The sequence below is a fragment of the Theropithecus gelada genome, chromosome 20, assembly GCF_003255815.1.
Source record: "Theropithecus gelada isolate Dixy chromosome 20, Tgel_1.0, whole genome shotgun sequence".
Classification (NCBI taxonomy): domain Eukaryota; kingdom Metazoa; phylum Chordata; class Mammalia; order Primates; family Cercopithecidae; genus Theropithecus; species Theropithecus gelada.
In genome coordinates, this window is record NC_037688.1 from 61880438 (window position 1) to 61901413 (window position 20976).

General features: G+C 42.2%; 2 protein-coding genes and 2 non-coding genes across 7 annotated transcripts in view; 1 reads left to right on the forward strand and 3 right to left on the reverse strand.

Moving 5' to 3' along the window:
* Positions 1-2056: 2056 nt before the first annotated feature.
* Positions 2057-20976, reverse strand: part of METTL9 (methyltransferase like 9) — a 53437-nt gene continuing 34517 nt past the window's right edge. For 2 of the 4 annotated variants that reach the window (XM_025371443.1, XM_025371440.1), the window contains exon 5: positions 2057-4283. In XM_025371443.1, the coding sequence (XP_025227228.1) occupies positions 4081-4283 (203 nt within the window). In that variant the 3' untranslated portion in view covers positions 2057-4080. Of the gene's footprint in view, positions 4287-20976 lie in introns of all 4 variants that reach the window. The other 2 variants (XM_025371442.1, XM_025371439.1) reach the window with 1 other exon arrangement.
* On the forward strand, positions 7153-19632 carry IGSF6 (immunoglobulin superfamily member 6). The gene is made up of 6 exons (XM_025371444.1): positions 7153-7253; positions 12168-12527; positions 15265-15371; positions 16085-16135; positions 16530-16607; positions 19325-19632. Exons 1-6 carry the CDS (start codon positions 7187-7189, stop codon positions 19382-19384), a joined length of 723 nt encoding a protein of 240 aa, XP_025227229.1. The 5' UTR covers positions 7153-7186; the 3' UTR covers positions 19385-19632.
* On the reverse strand, positions 18492-18598 carry LOC112614925. The gene has a single exon (XR_003117222.1). It is a non-coding gene; the product is annotated as a U6 spliceosomal RNA (small nuclear RNA).
* LOC112614922 lies at positions 18732-18838 on the reverse strand. Its single transcript, XR_003117218.1, has one exon. It is a non-coding gene; the product is annotated as a U6 spliceosomal RNA (small nuclear RNA).

A 20976-nucleotide genomic window follows, 5' to 3' on the forward strand; every position in this document is an offset into this window, starting at 1 on the left:
AACATTGTGGTTCCTCAAATAATTAAAAATAGAATTACCACATGATCCAGTAATTTCACTTCTGGTTATATACCCAAAAGAATTAAAAGCAGGGTCACAAGATACTTGTACACTCATGTTCACAGCAGGGTTATTCAGAACAGCTAAAAGACAGTAGCAACCCAAGCGTTCATTAACACACTAATGGATAAGCAAAATATGGTCTATCCATACAATAAGATTATTCAGCCTTAAAAAGGAAGGAAATTCTGGCCAGCAAGGTGGCTCACACCTGTAATCCCAGCACTTTGGGAGGCCGAGGCAGGTGGATCACCTGAGGTCAGGAGTTTGAGACCAACCTGGCCAACATGGTGTAACCCTATCTCTATTAAAAATACAAAAATTAGCCAGGCGTGGGGGCAGGTGCCTGTAACCTCAGCTACTCAGGAGGCTGAGGCAGGAAAATGGCTTGAACCCAGGAGGCGGAGGTTGCAGTGATCCGTGATCGCGCCACTGAACTCCAGCCTGGAGGACAGAAAGAGACATCTCAAAAAAAAAAAAAAAAAAAAAAAAAGGAAGTTAATTCCGACACCCTCTACAACATTGGTGAATCCTGAGGGCATTGTGCTAAGTGAAAGAAGCCAGTCATGGGCCGGGCGCGGTGGCTCATGCCTGTAATCCTGGTACTTTGGGAGGCCGAGGCAGGTGGATCACAAGGTCAAGAGTTCAAGACCAACCTGGCCAACATGGTGAAACCCCATCTCTACTAAAAATACAAAAATTAGCCAGGCATGGTGGTGCACACCTGTAATCATAGTTACTCAGGAGGCTAAGGCAGGATTGCTTGAACCCGGGAGACAAAGGTTGAAGTGAGCTGAGATTGTGTCATTGCACTCCAGCCTGGGCAACAGAGTGAGACTCCATCTCAGAGAAAAAAAAAGAGGAGGAGGAGGAGGAGGGGGAGCGGGATGGGGAGGGGGAGGAGGAATAAGCCGGTTGCAAAAAGGCAAATACTGAGGAGGAGGAGGAGGAGGAGGAGGAGGAGGAGGACGAGGAGAAATAAGCGGGTCGCAAAAAGGCAAATACTGTATAATTCCAATTATATAGGAGGTGACTGGATCATGGGGCGGGTCATGACTACCTAGAGTAGTCAAAGGGACAGAAAGTAGAATGAGAGTTGCCAGAGGATGGGGTGGAGAGAATGGAGAGTTCTTGTTTATGAACACAGTTTCAGTTTTGCAAGATAAAGGGAGTGCAAGGCCAGGGGCAGTGACTCACACCTGTAGTCCCAACACTTTGGGAGGCCAAGGTGGAAGGATCACTTGAGGCCAGGAGTTTAAGATCAGCCTAGGCAACATAGTGCTGATTTGTTTCAAGTTACTTATGAGCCCAGTTTTGTGCTCAGTGCACTCCTAGACAGTACAACTCAGTCCAGGCTGCCCTGATTCCATGCACCATCTTCCAGCCAGTGGAAGCACTGGATATAAGGTAACTGGGGGTGCTTAAGCATCTGCACTAACATGGTAGGCCACTGTAGCCACTGGCAGCCCATGATACTCTACTGTCATTGCTAGAGAAAAAGGATCATGGAACACTTCTATCAGTAACCAAATAGTGGGAAGCAATTAATGAAAACATCTTGCTTCATTAATGCTGTAATTAACATACTCAGTATAGCCTATTAATACTATACTCAGAACCAAGGGAAAACAAAGCTTTGCTCAGGAAGACTTGAAACATCTACATTTTCTTTTCCAACCCGACTTTTTTTCTGTTAAAAGCCAACCATGTAAACACTGACGACAGGTCACACTGGATGGCAGAAAATACAGTATTGCTTTTAACTACTCTATACAAGCGATAAATGACTAAGGGCATTGTACCTCCTTCCTCTCTGAGATCAGTGGTCTGAGCACTTTAGGAGCTTAAAATGCAGGTGCAGGGAGCTAGGAATCACAGGTGTAGCTTGCATTTCAACCTTTAAGGTCAATTGGTTAGCTTGCTTTGACCACAAATAAAGCTCTTCTTAATTTCTCTAGTAGAGTCTTAACTTGATATGAAGCACTTACACGAGGAATGGTGCAGACAAGGCAGCTTTATTGTACTTTGTGGGGAGAAAAACATGATTCCATTTGGGGGAAAAAAGCCATTGACACTCAGTAAGCAACACTGCCATCTAGTGGAATGGTGACACACCACCAAGAATTTCAAGACCGGATACGAAATGTGAGTGGATTTGGTTTCAATTTTCACCATAAAACAGCACTTTTAATAAGCTGGTTTTCAGAGAAACTACTGATTTTTTTTGAGAAACTATTTTTATCTTTAAAATGCATAAATGTATGTGTTTTCTCTGTTTTGGGGGGTGGTTAAGAATGAGTTGTATTTTTCTTATTAGAACATCAAATTCTCACCTTGAAAGTTAGAAAACACTGGGGCAACCCGCCTCTTTGAACATCCATCACTTCTGCTTGACAGTCTAACAGCAACCCCTGATTTTGACAGACAGTTTATAAAGAAGCAAAACTCAGCTGTACAAGAACGACATTAAGTTTTCTCATTTCTTCTTTCTATTTTTACAATCTATGGTGCTAAGTATTTGTACTTCACTTATTTGAATTCCTGGAAAAAAATCATTAGAACACACCAATAACAATTTTGCATAAATCACATAACCCAACTCTTAGTATGACTGCACAGTAACAGTGGAAGATATTGGTGTGAGGATGTGGGAATGCAGTTCTTAATGAATAATAAAGTAATTCTTCAGGTTTTAATTCACCTTTATACCCAGGTGTTGGAGTGCATGTGTTGATTTGATGACTTCTATGAGCATATAAATGAGAATACTTAATGAAACACCTGGATGAAAAAAGAAATAAACTTGTGAGAATAACATATTGTTAATAACCACAATCTCATATCGACATTTCTGTTATTACTGAGATTTCAGATTCTGGGTTAAGTGCTCTGCTCTTTGGAATATCCACAATGGTTATTGATCTTGCTAATGGGTTCCTTATTGCAGCGTTTCTGGGTTTATGGTTGGAGGCACTCACGGATTCCAGAATGCATGAGTCTGTCACGGTCTTCATCAAACCATATTCTTGGCAAATAATAAACTCCTTTAAGGATTTCAGGGAAGAGCCAAGCTCTGGGAGAGAGGTATACAAGTGTAGAGTAAGAAGTTGAATTAAAACATTTTTAGTTGCATTTTGTCAGTAGACAAAACTGAATGTTTCAATTCTGAGAACCTGAGATTGTCCAGAAAAAAACAAAAGGTCAGTGTGTGGGACATGAGCAATGAGAAGTCAGAACCAGGTTATTTTGCATTTTCACAGCAGCATTAACTGGGGAGTGGAGGTGGTCCCTGAAGTTCTGTATCTGAATGAGGCTGGGTTTTTGTTTTTGTTTTTTTTACTGCCTCAGTGTTCACTGCAATTTGCAATCATCTCCCCTTCCCCCCAGTCTGAAGCCTTCCTTCCCCGCTATTCAAATTATCTGCGTCATTCACATAATGCTACTATTTGGGTACTCCTGAAGCCAAACCAATAAAAAATGCTAGGGGAGCCTTATATTAATTCAAACATGATGCCAAAGTCATCTCCAAAAAAGTTTATTAGCATGATTAAAAACATTTTCTTGAATAATAACAAAGAATTCTAAACATGAAAGAATATCAGCGGCTATACCTTAAAACCAGTATTTGGAATTGGATGGACAGCTTTATTGCCAGTCTTCAAAAAACAATCCATTGATTGGTTCCATGAAGTCGTGACTATTGCTTTGTCTGGGAATGAGTCCCTACTGTAATTAAGTATAAAAAATATCTTCCATCATAATTGGAGTGTGACCTGCGTTGGAGAGTGGCTCTGAGTAAAGAGTTGATAAAAATTCACAAAGAGTTGGGTTTTTGTCTTTTAAAAACATTCCTTTACACACTACAAAGAAATAATTAGTATTTTGGCTTTTTAAATTCCTACATGATATTTAGAATGGCAGTCCCCAAGGGTCCTCCCTTCACATAATTGTGAACACAGACCCTCTTCCAAGGGCACATCCCAGAGGATGTGGACTCTGAAGACTTCGACCTCCACGTGTTTATACTGGTTTGAGAACAAAGACAGCGTCATCCAGAACGTAGTAGTCATTATACATGTCGCCTTCACACAGGTATGGCAGTCTGGTGAAAGCTTCGATAACAAAACCGGCTTTTCTGAAAACTTCAGGCAGACTATTCACTTGTTCTTCCCAGTTCTGTCCCTTGATTTCCAAAATTTCTGATGGTTTCTCCCACTTGCCACCTACTAATACAAATAAAAACATTCAGTTAAATTCTTGAACAAACAAGTGATTTAAAGAGGGAAGCAGGGAGGAGCCATATCCACCAAGGACTTGGTATGTTCCAGGCCTGAGGGCTTCATGAGTTACCTCTTTCATACTTCCCAGGTACTCTTTGAGACAGGTGGGCACAGAGATAAAGAATAGACTCAGAAGGGCTGAAGAACTTGCCCACACTTGTAAGGTTTATAAGTGTCAGCACGGAAACGTAAGCCCAGGTTTGTCTGGATCCAAGGCCCACACTGTTATCTTCTCTGACAGTTTTGGGTAGTATCTGCCAATAGACAGACTGGAGGGTGTAATGGTTAATGGGTTTAGATAACTGGTTATTAAATGCTGGAATACTGCAACTGAGAGTAACATGTAATATTTGAAAGACAGTTTTGGACAAATGCAAGAAAATACTACTGGTGTAGGAAACTTAGGCAACTTATTACCCAAAGAGATTTATTAGGCTGAAAATAAAAACAGCTCATGAAGGATTTTAATTTATAAAAACAGATCATCATGGAGTTTTTCAAGGGAAACTGACTCATTCCTTGCCTTTTCAGAACAATTTTATAAACATTAAGCTCCAGGACCAGAAAGAGGTGGAACAGTAGGACGGATGCACTGTCCGGCATTTCTTCGACTAGAGATGAAGCCTCTATCAGTCATTTCCAAACATGAGCAGAAGATGCCTCTGTTTGGGGGGACAAGGGAACTAGGGAAGGTCCTCAAATTCACATACAAACCTGGCACTGACTATAGACACACACAGAGATGATAGTATATTTAACTTTGGGGGTACTTTTTAGGTACTATGGTGATACAAAAACTACATACATCTGTTGAAATGTTAAAACCAGATTGAGGCTAGGCGTGGTGGCTCACACCTGTAATCCAGCACTTTGGGAAGCCGAGGCGGGTGGATCACGAGGTCAGGAGATCAATACCATCCTGGCTAACATGGTGAAACCCCGTTTTTACTAAAAAAAAAATACAAAAAAACCAGCCGGGCGTAGCAGCATGCACCTGTAGTCCCAGCTACTTGGGAGGCTGAGGCAGAAGAACGGTGTGAACCTGGGAGGTGGAGCTTGTAGTGAGCGAAGATCATGCCACTGCACTCCAGCCTGGGTGACAGAACGAGACTCCATCTCCAAAAAAAAAAAAAAAAAAACCAGATTGCGAATAACTTTCTGTCTTTCTGTTAATGAGAAAATATATCATGAGCAGATGCCAAGGGCAGACATCATATCATGGTGGAGAGATTTTTCATAATTTTCAGTGGTGCAGATGACGCTCTTCCCATGTCTGGGGAATTGCCTGCCCAGAGTCTGGGAGAGAGGCAAGGCCTGGGAGCCGCTTTCCTGGCCTGCCGTGCAGCTGAGGCACTGGCACGCAGCCTGAGCCAGGCACACTTGCCCACGCCCTGGAATGGAGAGCCAGTGACCCAGAGCAGTGGGGATGTGAGCTTCTCCTTCTCTGGGGGTGGAGTAACGGCAGTGAGACCAAGGGGCCGGGGCAATGGTTGAGGGATGCTGACGAAAGGGCTGATGGCACCTAGTGTTTGGCAGCGGCAGCAGCATCCTCTTCAGACCTGTTTACGGTGTGATTTGAGGCATTCTTCCTGGCTGTGGATCCCATACAAGATTCACCAGCCCTCCCAGTGACTCTAGGAGCTACCTTCAAATGCTTGCATAAATTTCCTTTTGTTTAAGTCAGCCTGAGTCTGTTTCTGCTGCCTTACAAAGAAGACCGTTACTGAATCACTACTAAGCACTGGGGTAGAGGACACGGAGGACAGAGGACCCACGTATTTGTTTCTCAACATATTAAAAGGGGGTCTTTGGGCCAGGCACAGTGGCTCACACCTGTAATCCTAACACTTTGGGAGGCGAAGGCAGGGGAATTGCTTGAGGCCAGGACTAGCCTAGACAACACAGAATCTACAAAAAAATAAAAATTGGCCAGGGGTGGTGGTGCACACCTGTAGTCCCAGCTACTCAGGAAGCTGAGGCTGCAATGAGCTGAATCTTGCCACTGCACTCCCACCTGGGTGATAGAGACCCTGTCTCAAAAAAAAGGGGGGAAGGCAGGTGTCTTTGGATTCAAAACTGGAGTACAAAAAGTTAATAACAGACAATTTACTTCTTCACTGCATTAGAATGTGTTGTTTACTAACTTTTCTCTTGTCTCTACACAAAGCCACTTCTCCTTCTGCTGTTTCTTTGTTCCCAGCCATTACTGGCCCAGAGTGGCACCCACAGCAATGAACTGCAATCTTGCCACTGCACTCCAGCCTGGATGATAGAGACCCTGTCTCAAAAAAAAGTGGGGAAGGAAGGTGTCTTTGAATTCAAAACTGGAGTACAACTAGTTAATAATAGACAATTTATTTCTTCACTGCACTAGAATGTGTTGTTTACTAACTTTTCTCTTGTCTCTACACAAAGCCACTTCTCCTTCTGCTGTGTCTTTGTGCCCAGCAGTTACTGGCCCAGAGTGGCACCCACAGCAGATACCCTGGACAGTGACTGAACTGTTCTGAAAAATCCAAGTATGAATTATCTGTCAAACAATACTCCTTCTTCCTGGGAATATGTGCTACGTGTAAATCAAAATCTCACCCAAAAACATCTAACACCTATGAGGACTGTAAAATCCATGAAAAAAAAATGATATGCACATTTCTAAATGTGCTCCAGGCCAAAATCTCAACGTTAAATGGTGAAGCTGAGTTACAAACCATCCTTGCACAATTTCAAAAAGTTCCTGATTATGGTTCCTTCATAAGAGGTTCCTCTCTTCAGCTCTTCCCTTCTGAAAAAAGAAAGCCAACTTTCCTTTCAAATACACACCCCAGCCCGCCCCGGCACACACAGAAATGGGGACTGTGAGCAGAAGCAACATCGCGCGCCATCTGCAAACCAACCTCATTCTATTTTGTGTCGGTAAGGTTCTTTTTCTTCTCCTCCTTCATTTTATTTAAATCAATTGCTATTTTTCACCTAATGCATTTATATTTTAAGCTCCTTCAGATTAATTTTTAAATGTATAACATTATGGAAACTGCCTAAGAGGATAAGTTTCCCTTTTCCCCTGAGAAATAGATAATAAAAAAAATAGCTGAGAAAAAGTTTCATATTAACCTTGAAAAGTCTCTTTGCTATTATGCCGCTTTGGAGACAATCAGACCAAACAAAGGGCTGAAAATATTCTTAAAATTGTAGGTACATCAACAATTTATCATACAAACTTGATCTGCACATAGAAAGCAATGAACAATTATTTGCTGAATATTTTCAAAGAACAATTTCTATAAAAGTACTTTTCATTTAAGAAAAAAAACTGCCACGACTCCTTATATAGAGAATAGCCATCCCATAATATATGTTTTTAAAATTCTGCCTACCCGTTTTTTTATCTACAAAAGAGAAAGTATTTCCAATGCATCTAATAATCTCAGATTTGCCCACACAATTTGCATTATAGGGCAGGGAAGGGGGAAAAGTTCTTAAAATTAATTTTTTCTCATCTGTGAAGAAATACATCAAAATGTTAATGGGAGTTATTTCAGGCAAAAGGACTATGGGTGACTTTTTGCTTCTACTTTTAATAATCTGTTTTTTGCTAATAAGTATATATTACTTTCATAGACTTTTAATTAGCATTATTTTAAAGAAGAATTATTGTCTTTTAGAGATATATTCTGAAAGACATGCAGATAAAATGGATGGAATTTGCTCTAAAATAATATGGGAGTGAGGGAGTAGGTGGGAGGAGAAAAGAAACAAGATTGGGTCAAAGCCATGTGATGGCAGGGGGCTGACTGTACTACTTTGCTACTTTGATATGTTAGAAATTTGAAATCTAATATCATAAACAAAGCTTTGGGCTGGGCGTGGTGGTTCACGCCTGTTTGGGGGCCAAGGTGGGAGGATCGCTTGAGCCCAGGAGTTCAAGACCAGCATGAACAACATAATGAGACCCCCATTTCTACACAATAAAAAAAATAGCTGGGTGTGATGGCATGCACCTGCAGCCCCACCTACTTGGGAGGCTGAGGCAGGAGGATCACTTGAGCCCAGGAGTTTGAGGCTACAGGGAGCTGTGATCATGTCACTGCACTCCAGCCTGGGCAACATGGCAAGACATTTACTTAGTTCTTACTAGATAGACAGCTTTGTTTAAATGTCAAGAATTAGTTCTCTACTTACTTTCAATATGGTTTGTTTGTTTGTTTGTTTTGAGACGGAGCCTCACGCTGTCGCCCAGGCTGGAGTGCAGTGGTGCGATCTCGGCTCACTGCAAGCTCCGCCTCCCAGGTTCACGCCATTCTCCTGCCTCAGCCTCCCGAGTAGCTGGGACTACAGGCGCCCTCTGCCACACCCGGCTAAGTTTTTATATTTTTAGTAGAGACAGGGTTTCACCATGTTAGCCAGGATGGTCTCAATCTCCTGACCTCATGATCCGCCCACCTCGGCCTCCCAAAGTGCTAGGATTACAGGCGTGAGCCACCATGTCCAGCCTCAATATGGTTTTTTTAAATAATAATAATAATCTTTTTATTCCCTCCACAGAGGAAATAAATTTTCAACCTTTTCATTGGATACTGTTTTTAAAAAACAATTCCTAGAATATGAGGCTTCTTAAAAGAAATTGTTCACAGAAGCAGGCTGTGGTGTGACATATCCAAACTTCTCTTTTTTGTTAATAGGTTGCCTAACTGGTAGGGGGAGGGAACCACAGTTTCATCACAAGTCCCCGCTCACATAGGAAATCATTACAATTGGTTTTCTCCCACACTCAGACTAATTGGGAAGAAGGTGGAAATAAGTAGAGATATGAAATTCCAAAGTTACAATTACCTGTTTTTATCCTATATTACTAGTTTTTAAAGAAAAGTATTAAAAGTCAGCTACCCGCCCCCCACACCAACCTTTTTTTTTTTTTTTTTTTTGAGGTGAGACCCTCTTTCACCCAGGCTGGAGTGCAGTGGCACAATCTTAGCTCACTGCAACCTCTGACTCCCACATTCAAGTGATTCTTCTGCTTCAGCCTCCCAAGGAGCTGGGATTACAGGCATCCACCATCACACCTGGCTAATTTTTTGTATTTTTAGTAAAGACAGGGTTTTACCATGTTGGCCAGGCTAGTCTCGAACTCCTGACCTCAGGTGATCTGCCCACCTCGGCATCCCAAAGCGCTAGGATTACAGGCGTGAGCCACCACGCCCATCCTCTATTCCTTTTATAGAGACAGGGTCTCACAATGTTGCCTAGGCTGGAGTGCAGTGGTGCCATCACAGCTCACTGCAGCCTGGAATTCCTGGGCTCAATCAGCTTCCCATCACAGCCTCCTGAGTAGCGGTGACTAATGGCCACACCACCACACCTGGCTCTTTAGCTTCCCTTTCAGAAACACTACCTGATTTGGAAGGCTGAGGCGACTGGATTGCTTGAGCCCAGGAGTTTAAGACCAGGCTGGCCAACATCACAAAACCCTGTCTCTACCAAAAATAAAAAAATTAGCCAGGCATGGTGGTGCACACCTGTAGTCTCAGCTACTCCAGAGGCTGCGGTGAGAGGATTGCTTGAGCCCAGGAGACAAAGGCTACAGTAAGCCGAGATCACACCACTGCATTCCAGTTTGGGCGACACAGTGGGACCCTATCTCAAAAACAAAAATGTGTAAATAATGGAATCATCCACTTTTTAAAAATAATTTTATAAATAAAAATAAAAACATTACCTGAAAGATGACTTGAGACTGAGACCGTGATTAACCTTGCTAAGTTTTGGCAGACCCAATTCCATTTTAAATTTCCACTCAGAATATACTATAAAACGTTTCACTATACTTGTAAGGTGCTTGAGTCTGGGCAGGAGACATGAGGTTGTATTTATCAGACTTAGAGGGGATCCAATCCCCTTGGCTGGAGATGGAGCTGAGCTGGGCCTCCCGCAGACACGAGGCTCTGAGAAGCTTGCAGGCCTCCTCCAGATGACTGCACCCTCTTGTCTGGTTTGCATTTATCAGGTCACCACAGAGCTCCCAGCTCATCTCACATTGCACAAATACTAAAATATAACACGATGAGAAGAAAGCCAGGCGCAGTGGCTCACACTTGTAATCCCAGCATTTTGGAAGGCCGAGGCAAGTGGGTCGCCTGAGTTTAGAGGTTCAAGACCAGTCTGGGCAATAAGGCGAGACCTGTCTCTACAAAAAATACAAAAATTAGCTGGGCACAGTGCTGCATGCCTGTAGTCCCAGCTACTTTTGAGAAGCTAAGGCAGGAGGTCAGGGTTGCAGTGAGTCATGATTGCGCCACTGCACTCCAGCCTGGGAGACAGAGACTCTGTCTAAAAAACAAAAACAAAAACAAAAACACATGGTGAGAAGAGACTCGCATCACAAACGCCATGATTCTAACTTTAATTCCTCTGCTGTTATGAATGGGGATCCATAAGAGAAACGATAAGAGAAAAAACGCCCCTGTCTGAAAAGTAAGCATCAGTCCACTTGGATGACTTGTCAATTTCATTTACAGTAGCAAAGGACAAACTCACACAAATAGGACCAAATAGGAACCTATGACCAGGCGGAAGTCAGACCAAAAACTTGACAAATTCCAATTTGTCTCAACCAATACTATTTTACCTATGGCCTCCCCTGCCGCAAGAAGGGTTTAGGGTGGGTCTTTCCATTTGTGCACTCCAGTGGCTTTCCAGCTTCACATGCCCGGGATATGAAGGCCAAGGTGGGGGACTCAATCCTGGTAACTTGGAAGAGCACCGCATGGTGGACAGTGCACTGGACTGGGTGACTCATCCCAGCTCTGTGAACACCTCGTGGATAGACATCCACAACCATCTCTCAAACAGCCATCTGACACTGTGGAAACAGTAGCAGTGGCGGCTGCAGCAGCAATCGCTCCCTTGTATTTAATACTTACTATAGCTTAGGCAGGTAAACACTTCCTAGGCATCGTCTTGAATGTCACACTAACTGCATGAGGTCAACAATACTATCCTCATTTGCTAATGAGGAAATTGAGATCCTGAGATTATAATGCTGGGAACAGGCAGAGCTAGGATCTGAACTCAAATCTGTGCCCTTTATCACAATACTGTTAATTAAATAAGATAAATGCTACAAGGGCCTACAACGCAGCACACACGCCAGGAAGAAACCAAATATGCTTAGCTATGGCCTGGCAAGCTCATTTGGTCCCTGCTCAGTAATCAAAGACATGGTAGGCTAAGCTAGGGCTGCATTTCCACAGGTGTACAACTTGCCTTTTATCATGTTTCCCAAAGGGACATGAGGCTCACAAAGGAACAATTGTGAATGGCCATGAATTCCTGGCGATCTCAACTCCCACAAAGCACAAACATCGCTGCTGTTCATAGGCTCCATCAGCGGCAGCAGCGTTTGTCTGGGGACACAGGTTACCACACTGAGCACAGCACTCTGGGGAGGCCAGGGTGTGGACAAGAAGGTGGGCTGGGAGATTAAGTGACTGGATTGAAGGAAAGCTTGTAAGGAGCAAGAGTCACAGACAGACCCCAAACTTCTGACTCCAATACAGTGCCACCTCTGTGCAGGGCTCTGTTCCCCTGAAGCCTCTCTAGGGCTGGCCTCAAGTCAACAGACATCACGTGACCCAGTAAGTCAAGGTCAAAAAACAGGAGTTGGGACAAGTGAGGACCACTGGTGTCTGTTTTTAGTCTTATTTATATTGGGATTAAGGTAAGAAAAATAACAGAATGCCTGAGTTTCCTACCTCAAAAATATAAGTAAAATAAAAGTGCAGACAGTGAGGTGACAGGCCCATTAACACACTCATCTGCTTCCTCCCGCAGGTGCTGTGGGCGCCTGTACTGTCTCTGTCACACAACCATGGTACCTAGAAGTGGACTACACTCACGAGGCCGTCACCATAAAGTGTACCTTCTCCGCAACCGGATGCCCTTCTGAGCAACCAACACGCCTGTGGTTTCGCTACGGGACTCAACAGCCTGAGAACCTGTGCTTGGACGGGTGCAAAAGTGAGGCAGACAAGTTCACAGTGAGGGAAGCCTTCATGGAAAACCAAGTTTCCCTCACTGTAAACAGAGTGACTGCAAACGACAGTGCAATTTACATCTGTGGAATAGCATTCCCCAGTGTGCCGGAAGCGAGAGCTAAGCAGACGGGAGGAGGGACCACACTGGTGGTAAGAGGTCAGTCAGCGAGGCTTTATTTCAGTGCATCACCGCATCTTGTTCAGGCCTGTAAAACCATTACCTCACTCACATGCAGAAATCAGGAGATAAATTTGCTATGTTAATACCCTAGCCAGTGAAGGGTGTGATCTGAGCACAAGTCACCATGAGGTTTGGACTAAAGAACTACTCCAACTGGCTGGGTGTGGTGGTTCACACCTGTAATCCCAGCACTTTGGGAGGCTGAGGCAGGCAAAATCACTTGAGGTCGGGAGTTCAAGACCAGCCTAGTCAACATGGTAAAACCCCATCTCTACTCAAAATACAGAACTTAGCTGAGTGTGGTGGCATGCACCTGTAGTCCCAGCTACTTGGGAGGCTGAGGCAGGAGAATTGCTTGTAACCCAGGAGGCGAAGGCTGCAGTGAGCCAAGATCGCACTACTGCACTCTAGCCTGGGCGACAGAGCAAGACTCTGTCTCAGAAAAACAAAACCAAAGAACTACTCCAACCTATCTCGAACATCCACGAACACAAGTCAGTGATTTGCTGGGTGCTCTATTCTCGCTCCATAGTGGCAGCTAACCAGCCATGTTCATCCCTTTTGTATATCACAGTGATTTAGCATAAAGTACCATGTCCAAAGGGAAGCTTGTGGTGAGTAACTATCAGCTTTCTCAGGAACTAGTCTGGTAATGCACCACCTAGAACAAAGCACTAGAGAAGTATAGAAGATCAATAAATTGGACCCAGAGAAACTATGCAACATGGAAAATAAGCACAGATTGGGAGGGAAGCTACTAAGGGATCCCTGACCCTTCCCATTCCGCCTGGTCATCAGTGAACGGAAAGTCAAATCTCACTTCCTGAGATTTAATAAAACCCATGACAATTCCTCACCCGAGCAAGGACATCAAACATAGCTAAATCCTATCAGTAATTTCACCAAGTCATTCCCTTGAGTAGACTGAGATTAAGAAATTTCCAAGAAAAAAAAAAAAAAAAGGAATTTCAGAGAAAAAGTTTTACATGATTCTGAAAGAAAAAAGAGAACAGCAGCAATTCCTCACCTTATTGGGGTCTCTTCCCGTAGGAAGTACCCTGGTACGATGAGCACTGAGATTGTTAAAACATGAACTCAAAATCGACCAGCCCTTTGATTTCAAAATAGGACTCTGAGGAAGGTGAATCATCCAGTATTATAATCCCTGCTTTTAAACTACTAGGGTTCTAATGGGCTTTTGATATTCAAATGTCATTTAACCTTAGTTTATTCTCAGCTGTCAGCTAAATTATAAACAAGTTAAGGCACATAAAGCATTTTTAATAGTGCCTGACATATAGCAAATAATAAATGTTAGCTACTGATATGAAAACACACACAGCTTTAGAGATTGGTATGTCTCACTGCATTAGCCTTCTAAAAACATGTTAGTCAAAAGGAAAAATGGCTTGTAAAAAGATGAAGATCTCAAAACTGCAAGGCTTATATAAAGTGAAGTGAAAGTGAAAGGCAGAATTGAAAGTGTTAAGGCAGACATGGCAACTTCCTGTCTTTTCTACAGAGCTCTTAATTTAGCACTGAAGCTTTTTTATTTAAGTTATATAGATGTGGTTAATTTGTTAGTTTCAAAAATAAAAATGCATGCTGCATAAATTGCATTCACAGGATAAGCATCTGTGGGATTTTTTTTTTTTTTAAGACAAGAGTCTTGCTCTGTCGCCCAGGCTAGACTGCAGTGGCATGATCTCAGCTCACTGCAACCAACCTCCACCTTCCAGGTTCAAGTGATTCTCCTGCCTCAACCTCCTGAGTAGCTGGGATTATAGGCATGTGCCACCACGCCCAGCTAATTTTTGTATTTTTAGTAGAGATGGAGTTTCACCATGTTGGCCAGGCTGGTCTCAAACTCCTGACCTCAAGTGATCTGCCCGCCTCGGCCTCCCAAAGTGCTGGGATTACAGGCATGAGCAATCACGCCCAGCCTCCTCTATGGGATATTTAGTTGGAAAGTACAGGCTGTTCAGACATTAAGTACAAATCTAATTGTATTTTGTACTCCAAATAGTCAGGTAATTGGAGACATGGCATGTTACTTAATCTCCTACCCAGAGTACAAGACAATTTCTGCAAGGACAGAGACATTCCGAATGTGAAAATGGATTCAATAACTATTTCCAGAATTTTACCATAAAGAAAAGAAGAGCACATTCGGTAAAAGTGCCTGTCTTTCAAGCACGCAGTGAGCACTGCACTCCTCAATGTATGGCCTTCCCAGGTTCTTTCACAGATGGACTCTTCAGCTATGTGTACCAGTTCCAAGGTTATAAATATCATCCTTAACAAATACATGTGACAGTATCTTAACCACATAGGCTGGCTCTTGATGATGCTGGTAAACCATTTCTACCAAAAGAGATTTTAGATGCCCCTGAACAAACTGTCTGGAAATGTTTATCTAACTTTGAATAATCCTTTATCTAAAAAGTGATGCTCAGCAATACGACAAATGGTTGGTTGAATTTTTTTAATTTTTAAAAACAAGTAACATTTTTGGTTTAACACATTTAAAGAACTGATGAACTGGCATTAACTATCACATACTTGAGTACCTTTTGAGGTCTAGTTTATGAATAGGCAAGCAGAGTAAGTTCACGTTTCACCTCTAACATGCTGTGTCAAGGATACCTTATACTAATGTATTTGAAAAAACAGGCTTTAATAGTGACTGTTTCTTTCTGTTTTTGTAATTAAGAAATTAAGCTGCTCAGCAAGGAACTGTGGAGCTTCCTGACAGCTCTTGTATCACTGCTCTCTGTCTATGTGACCGGTGTAGGCGTGGGCTTCATACTCCTCTCCAAAGTAAGTCAAATCTTCTTGCATGCAGTGTCCCTATATCCTTGAATATTATCAAAAGAAAAAATAATTTCCATCTCTCCGCAAGTTACGGGCCTCAGCAAGAGCTCCCTAATTAATATTTTCCTGTGCATCTGCAGGGAACACCACCTGCAGAAAACACCACCTGCAGAAGAGGTCTTTCGAAGAAGGCATCATACATTCTCATCACTGAAATTATTAGCCAGAGGACACAATTTGCAGTGTTTTCTCTTTAAAGCCCAGTAACATGGGATTAAGAAGAGAGCCATCCACTATGCTATCTTTCTGCTGTAGGGGTGAGGTGTGGGCAGGTGGGGGGTAAGATATTACTGTTATCTACGAAAGCTTTAAGAACAGTCTTGAAGAACAAAAATGGGTTGATGAAGAGACTAAAAGCCGCCTTAAAATCTTCAAAAAGGGCTAACGTTATTGAGAAAGAAAACCTTTTGGCTATGCGTATAAGAAAGGAGATATATACCATTATGTTAGGATTACTATAAATCCTACAATCAACATCAGTTTGTTCAATTAGTTTTTAATGGCATAAAAGCATCTCGGAAGTGATGTAAAAATTATTAACTCTTATTGTATATCATTTAAATATTAAGTTAGTTTAATCTTATTAGGGCATGTGATACCTGCCGCCATGGTTATGAGTACATACAATGTTTCACAGACTTTCCTTCTCTTCTTGGCAGTCAAAATCCAAACCTCTAAGAAACAAAGAAATAAAAGAAGACTCACAAAAGGTACAGACCAACACTTGCAAAATATTTTTTAAATTGTGGCTGGTTGTAACTATTTCAAAACTGAAATATTTTTAGTTTTTAAATATTTAAATGTTAAGTTTAAACAGAGTATCAAGGTAATTTTCAACCATAGATACTGTTTCCTATTGTTGAGAAACTCAATGACAAAATAATCTCGAGGGGTAAACTGTGACTTAAATTGGACAGTTCTCAACCATAAATTCCATTTAAAGTTCTCAAATACAAAAGAGTTAACGGTAGGCATAGATGTGTTGGGGGAGGCAGTAGTTTTTGAGACCGGTGGCAATAAAGCAAGAAAAGTTCTGATGATGTGTAGTTATCATCGCTTATATTCCCAAAGGAGAGATTTTTTTTTTCTCGTTTGTCTTTATAGAAGAGTGTTCGGCGTATTTTTCAGGAAATTGCTCAAGAACTATACCATAAGAGACATGTGGAAACAAACCAACGATCTGTAAGTGTAAAATGTCAAAAAATAAAATAAAATAAATACAGATATAAAGCATGTTTGAAAAAACTAAGCTGCCAAGGAGCTGTCAATAACCATGTTTTCCTTCAGAAGAGTCTGAAAGAGAACTTTTTTTTTTTTTTTTTGAGACGGAGTCTCGCTCTGTTGCCCAGGCTGGAGTGCAGTGGCCGGATCTCAGATCACTTCAAGCTCCGCCTCCTGGGTTTACGCCATTCTCCTGCCTCAGCCTCCCGAGTAGCTGGGACTACAGGCGCCCGCCATCTCGCCCGGCTAGTTTTTTTTGTATTTTTTTAGTAGAGACGGGGTTTCACCGTGTTAGCCAGGATGGTCTCGATCTCCTGACCTCGTGATCCGCCTGTCTCAGCCTCCCAATGAAAGAGAACTTTCACATGAAATGCATTTTTATATAGAACCTGTTTTAATAAATACATAACAAAAGACATCTGATAGAATGTTAAATAGCCCCAGTCTGGCTTCTTAGTGACATGGAAACTTTCAGAAACGCATTGGACACCAGCAATGTTCTCAATACAGACAATGATGCTTTAAAAGGACGGATTAAAAGCTACTCTGTACGGTATCCTGCATACAGTGGTGGGCATTCAGTAGATACTGCAAACGTTTGTGGGTCAAATTATGAAAAAAATTACTTATTACTTATAAGGTGAAAATAAATTTACATTAGAAAAGATGCAGCTAATGATACTAAAAAATGAGTATTTCTCCAGTGTCTGGAGTCGAACTGAAAAGAAGAATATATCTATACCTATAACACATCCTGAAAGTATTTCTTTCCTTTTTTTTTTTTTCTTTCTGAGACAGAGTCTCACTCTGTCGCCCAGGCTGAAGTGCAGTGGCCTGGCGCAATCTTGGCTCACTGCAAGCTCCGCCCCCCAGGTTCACGCCATTCCCCTGCCTCAGCCTCCCAAGTGAGTAGTTGGGACTGCAGGCGCCCGCCACTACGCCTGGCTAATTTTTTGTATTTTTTAGTAGAGACAGGGTTTCACCGTGTTAGCTAGGATGGTCTCGATATTCTGACCTCATGATGCGCCCACCTAGGCCTCCCAAAGTGCTGGGATTACAGGCGTGAGCCACTGCGCCAGGTCGAAAGTATTTCTTTAAAGTCTTTTTTCTTTTTTCTTTTTTTTTTTGAGACGGAGTCTCGCTGTGTCGCCTAGGCTGGAGTGCAGTGGCGCGATCTCAGCTCACTGCAAGCTCCGCCTCCCGGGTCCACGCCATTCTCCTGCCTCAGGCTCCCCAGTAGCTGGGACTACAGGCACCCGCCACCTCACCCGGCTATTTTTTGTACTTTTTAGTAGAGACGGGGTTTCACCGTGTTCGCCAGGATGGTCTCGATCTCCTGACCTCGTGATCCGCCCGTCTCGGCCTCCCAAAGTGCTAGGATTACAGGCTTGAGCCACCGCGCCCGGCTTATATACAGGTTCTACAAACGAAATGTTATCTTAATTCCAGTAGAACAGATACTTTCTTTCCATGATGCATGATGAAATAGCTCAAATAAGCTAAAATGTATACAAAATAAGGTTAATTTATTTTTATTTTTATTTATTTACGGAGTCTAGCTCTGTCTCCCAGGATGGAGTGCAGTGGCGCCATCTCTGCTCACTGTAAGCTCTGCCTTCTGGGTTCATGCCATTCTGCTGCCTCAGCCTCCCAAGTAGCTGGGACCACAGGCGCCCGCCACCACGCCCGGCTAATTTTTTGTATTTTTAGTAGAGATGGGGTTTCACTGTGTTAGCCAGGATGGTCTCGATCTCCTGACCTCATAATTCCCCCGCCTCCGCCTCCCAAAGTGCTGGGATTACAGGCGTGAGCCACCGCGTCTGGCCTATTTTTATTTATTTTTTAAAATTTATGGAATGCTTCACAAATTTACGTGTCATCTGTGTGCAAGAGCCATGCTAATCTTCTCTGTATCATTCCAATTTTAGTGTATGTGCTGCCAAAGCGAGCACAAAATAAGCTGAACTGATACACTAGTAAAGATATTTTCCTCTTAAACAGCAGCCAAGAGGGCAAATGCATCAGGAGACTGAAATAAGGCGACTTTTTTTAAGTCCAACTTTTACTTTGATTTTTTTCTTTTTAAAAAATATGGAATGCTTCACGAATTTGTGTGTCACCCTTGCCCAGGGGCCATGCTAATCTTCTCTATATTGTTCCAATTTTAGTGTATGTGCTGCCAAAGCAAGCGCTAAAAATCTAACTTTTACAAAGGATTTCTGCCAAGGAAAGAACATCGTCTTAAGTAGTCGTTTCATCCTCCAGTGTATATATGAATACATAAAGATGATAGGTGGTCTAATTACTAAGATGCCATGCTGAGTAATTATAAATCATTTTTCTTTCTGAGGCTGGGACATGTTTTCAACAACAAGGCCAAGGTATGTGGCCTGAAAGCAGTCTTAGAAGTGAGAATTGTAAAGCTCCCAGCCAGGATGTTGACAATAGCATCCAAACAAACAAACAAAAAAAAAACAAAACAAAAAAACAAAGATTTTTCAGTTCCCACATCCTACTCTATATACAGATGGGGAAATGGTAACCTGGCCTTTAAGATTACTGTATGGGCACTTAGGACCCAGAATCCAAGATGGCCCAATGGTTTGCATGTTCCTTGGCAGGTGGCTTCATTGGTTACATAACCTTAAATATGGCTTTCTATTTATTTATTATTGCAGGAGAAAGACAACACCACTTATGAAAACAGAAGAGTACTTTCCAACTATGAAAGACCATAGAAACGTTTTAATTTTCAATTAAGTCACTGAAAATCCAACTCCAGGAACTATGGCAGTGTTAATGAACATATATCATCAGGTCTGAAAAAAAATAAAGGTAAACAGAAATGACAACTGGCTACAAAGAAGGATGCCAGAATGTAAGGAAACTATAACTAACAGTCATTATCAAAATACCAAAACCCAACAAAATACAACTGAAAAATACCTTCCAAATTTGCCAAGGAAAAAAAAAATTCTATTTTAAACATGTATCCTGAGTTTGCTTTATTCAACATGAGATGTGTGATGACTGCCATCCTGAAAATCTGAAGCCAAACCATATGCCTCAGTCTTGAGTGGAAGAATCACCTTTATGGTTTGTGGAAGTCTTGGGACAATCAAAATAAGTTGAGAGGGAGCAACGTGACAAAATTTGAGTTAGAGACATTCATTTTGAAAAGCACCTTAGTCAAAGTTTTTCCCTCTGATGTTGTAATGGGGCAATGGGGTAACGCACATTTGCCTGCCAGGGTATGAAACATCATGCTACCAGCAAAAGGAGAATAGAATAGTGGCTACAGTAAGACCATAAAAGCCAAAATACAGAAAATCCAAAGCTGAAGGTTAAACAGAGGAAACTTCAGAACAAATAAGCCACAACTGACTCTAGATGTCAGTGTTGTGCCAAGTAACAGCACCAGGGAAGATGTGGGCAACACATCTACTTTACAAGCACGTTTGTAATACTGATTTTTTTCTTTTGTTTTTTTTGAGACACAGTCTCATTCGGTTGCCCAGGCTGGAGTGCAGTGGTGCGATCCGGCTCACTACAACCTCCACCTCCCAGGTTCATGCCATTCTTCTGCCTCAGTTTCCCAAGTAGCTGGGATTACAGGTGCGCGCCACCATGCCCAGCTAATTTTTTTCTTTTTTTTCTTTTTTTTTTTTTTGTATTTTTAGTAGAGATGGGGTTTCGCCATGTTGGCCTGGCTGGTCTTAAACTCCTGACCTCAAATGATCTGCCCGCTTTGGCCTCCCAAAGTGTGGGATTACATGTGTGAGCCACTGCGCCCAGCCTATAATACTGATTTTTAACCAATTTAGGAGGGAAATGTCAGATAGGATTCATGGTACAGCAAGGATATTTATGGAATTCATTACCACTTCACTAAGAAAACATGACATAAATTGTCCTTTGAAACCTACTTTGGTATAAAAAAATCTAAAGTGCCCATAAGTATGCATTCATTATTAGACACAAATTACAACCTTACAACCTACTGTGTTTATTTCATTAAAGTGTTTCTTTTAAACTGGTATTGCCTAAGGTGTATTCTTTATAAAACTTAGAATTTTAAAATACTTTAAGATTCCTTTGAAAGTGTTTTTGCATTGATGGTTTAAATCAGTGGTATCAAACTTTCCTGATCGTATGTGCCCAGAAAAATGGGCAGGGGAAAGGAGGCAGCATGGAACCTCATTTTTTTTTTTTTTTTTTTTTTTTTTTCTTGAGACGGAGTCTCGCTCTGTCGCCCAGGCTGGAGTGCAGTGGCCGGATCTCAGCTCACTGCAAGCTCCGCCTCCCGGGTTTGCGCCATTCTCCTGCCTCA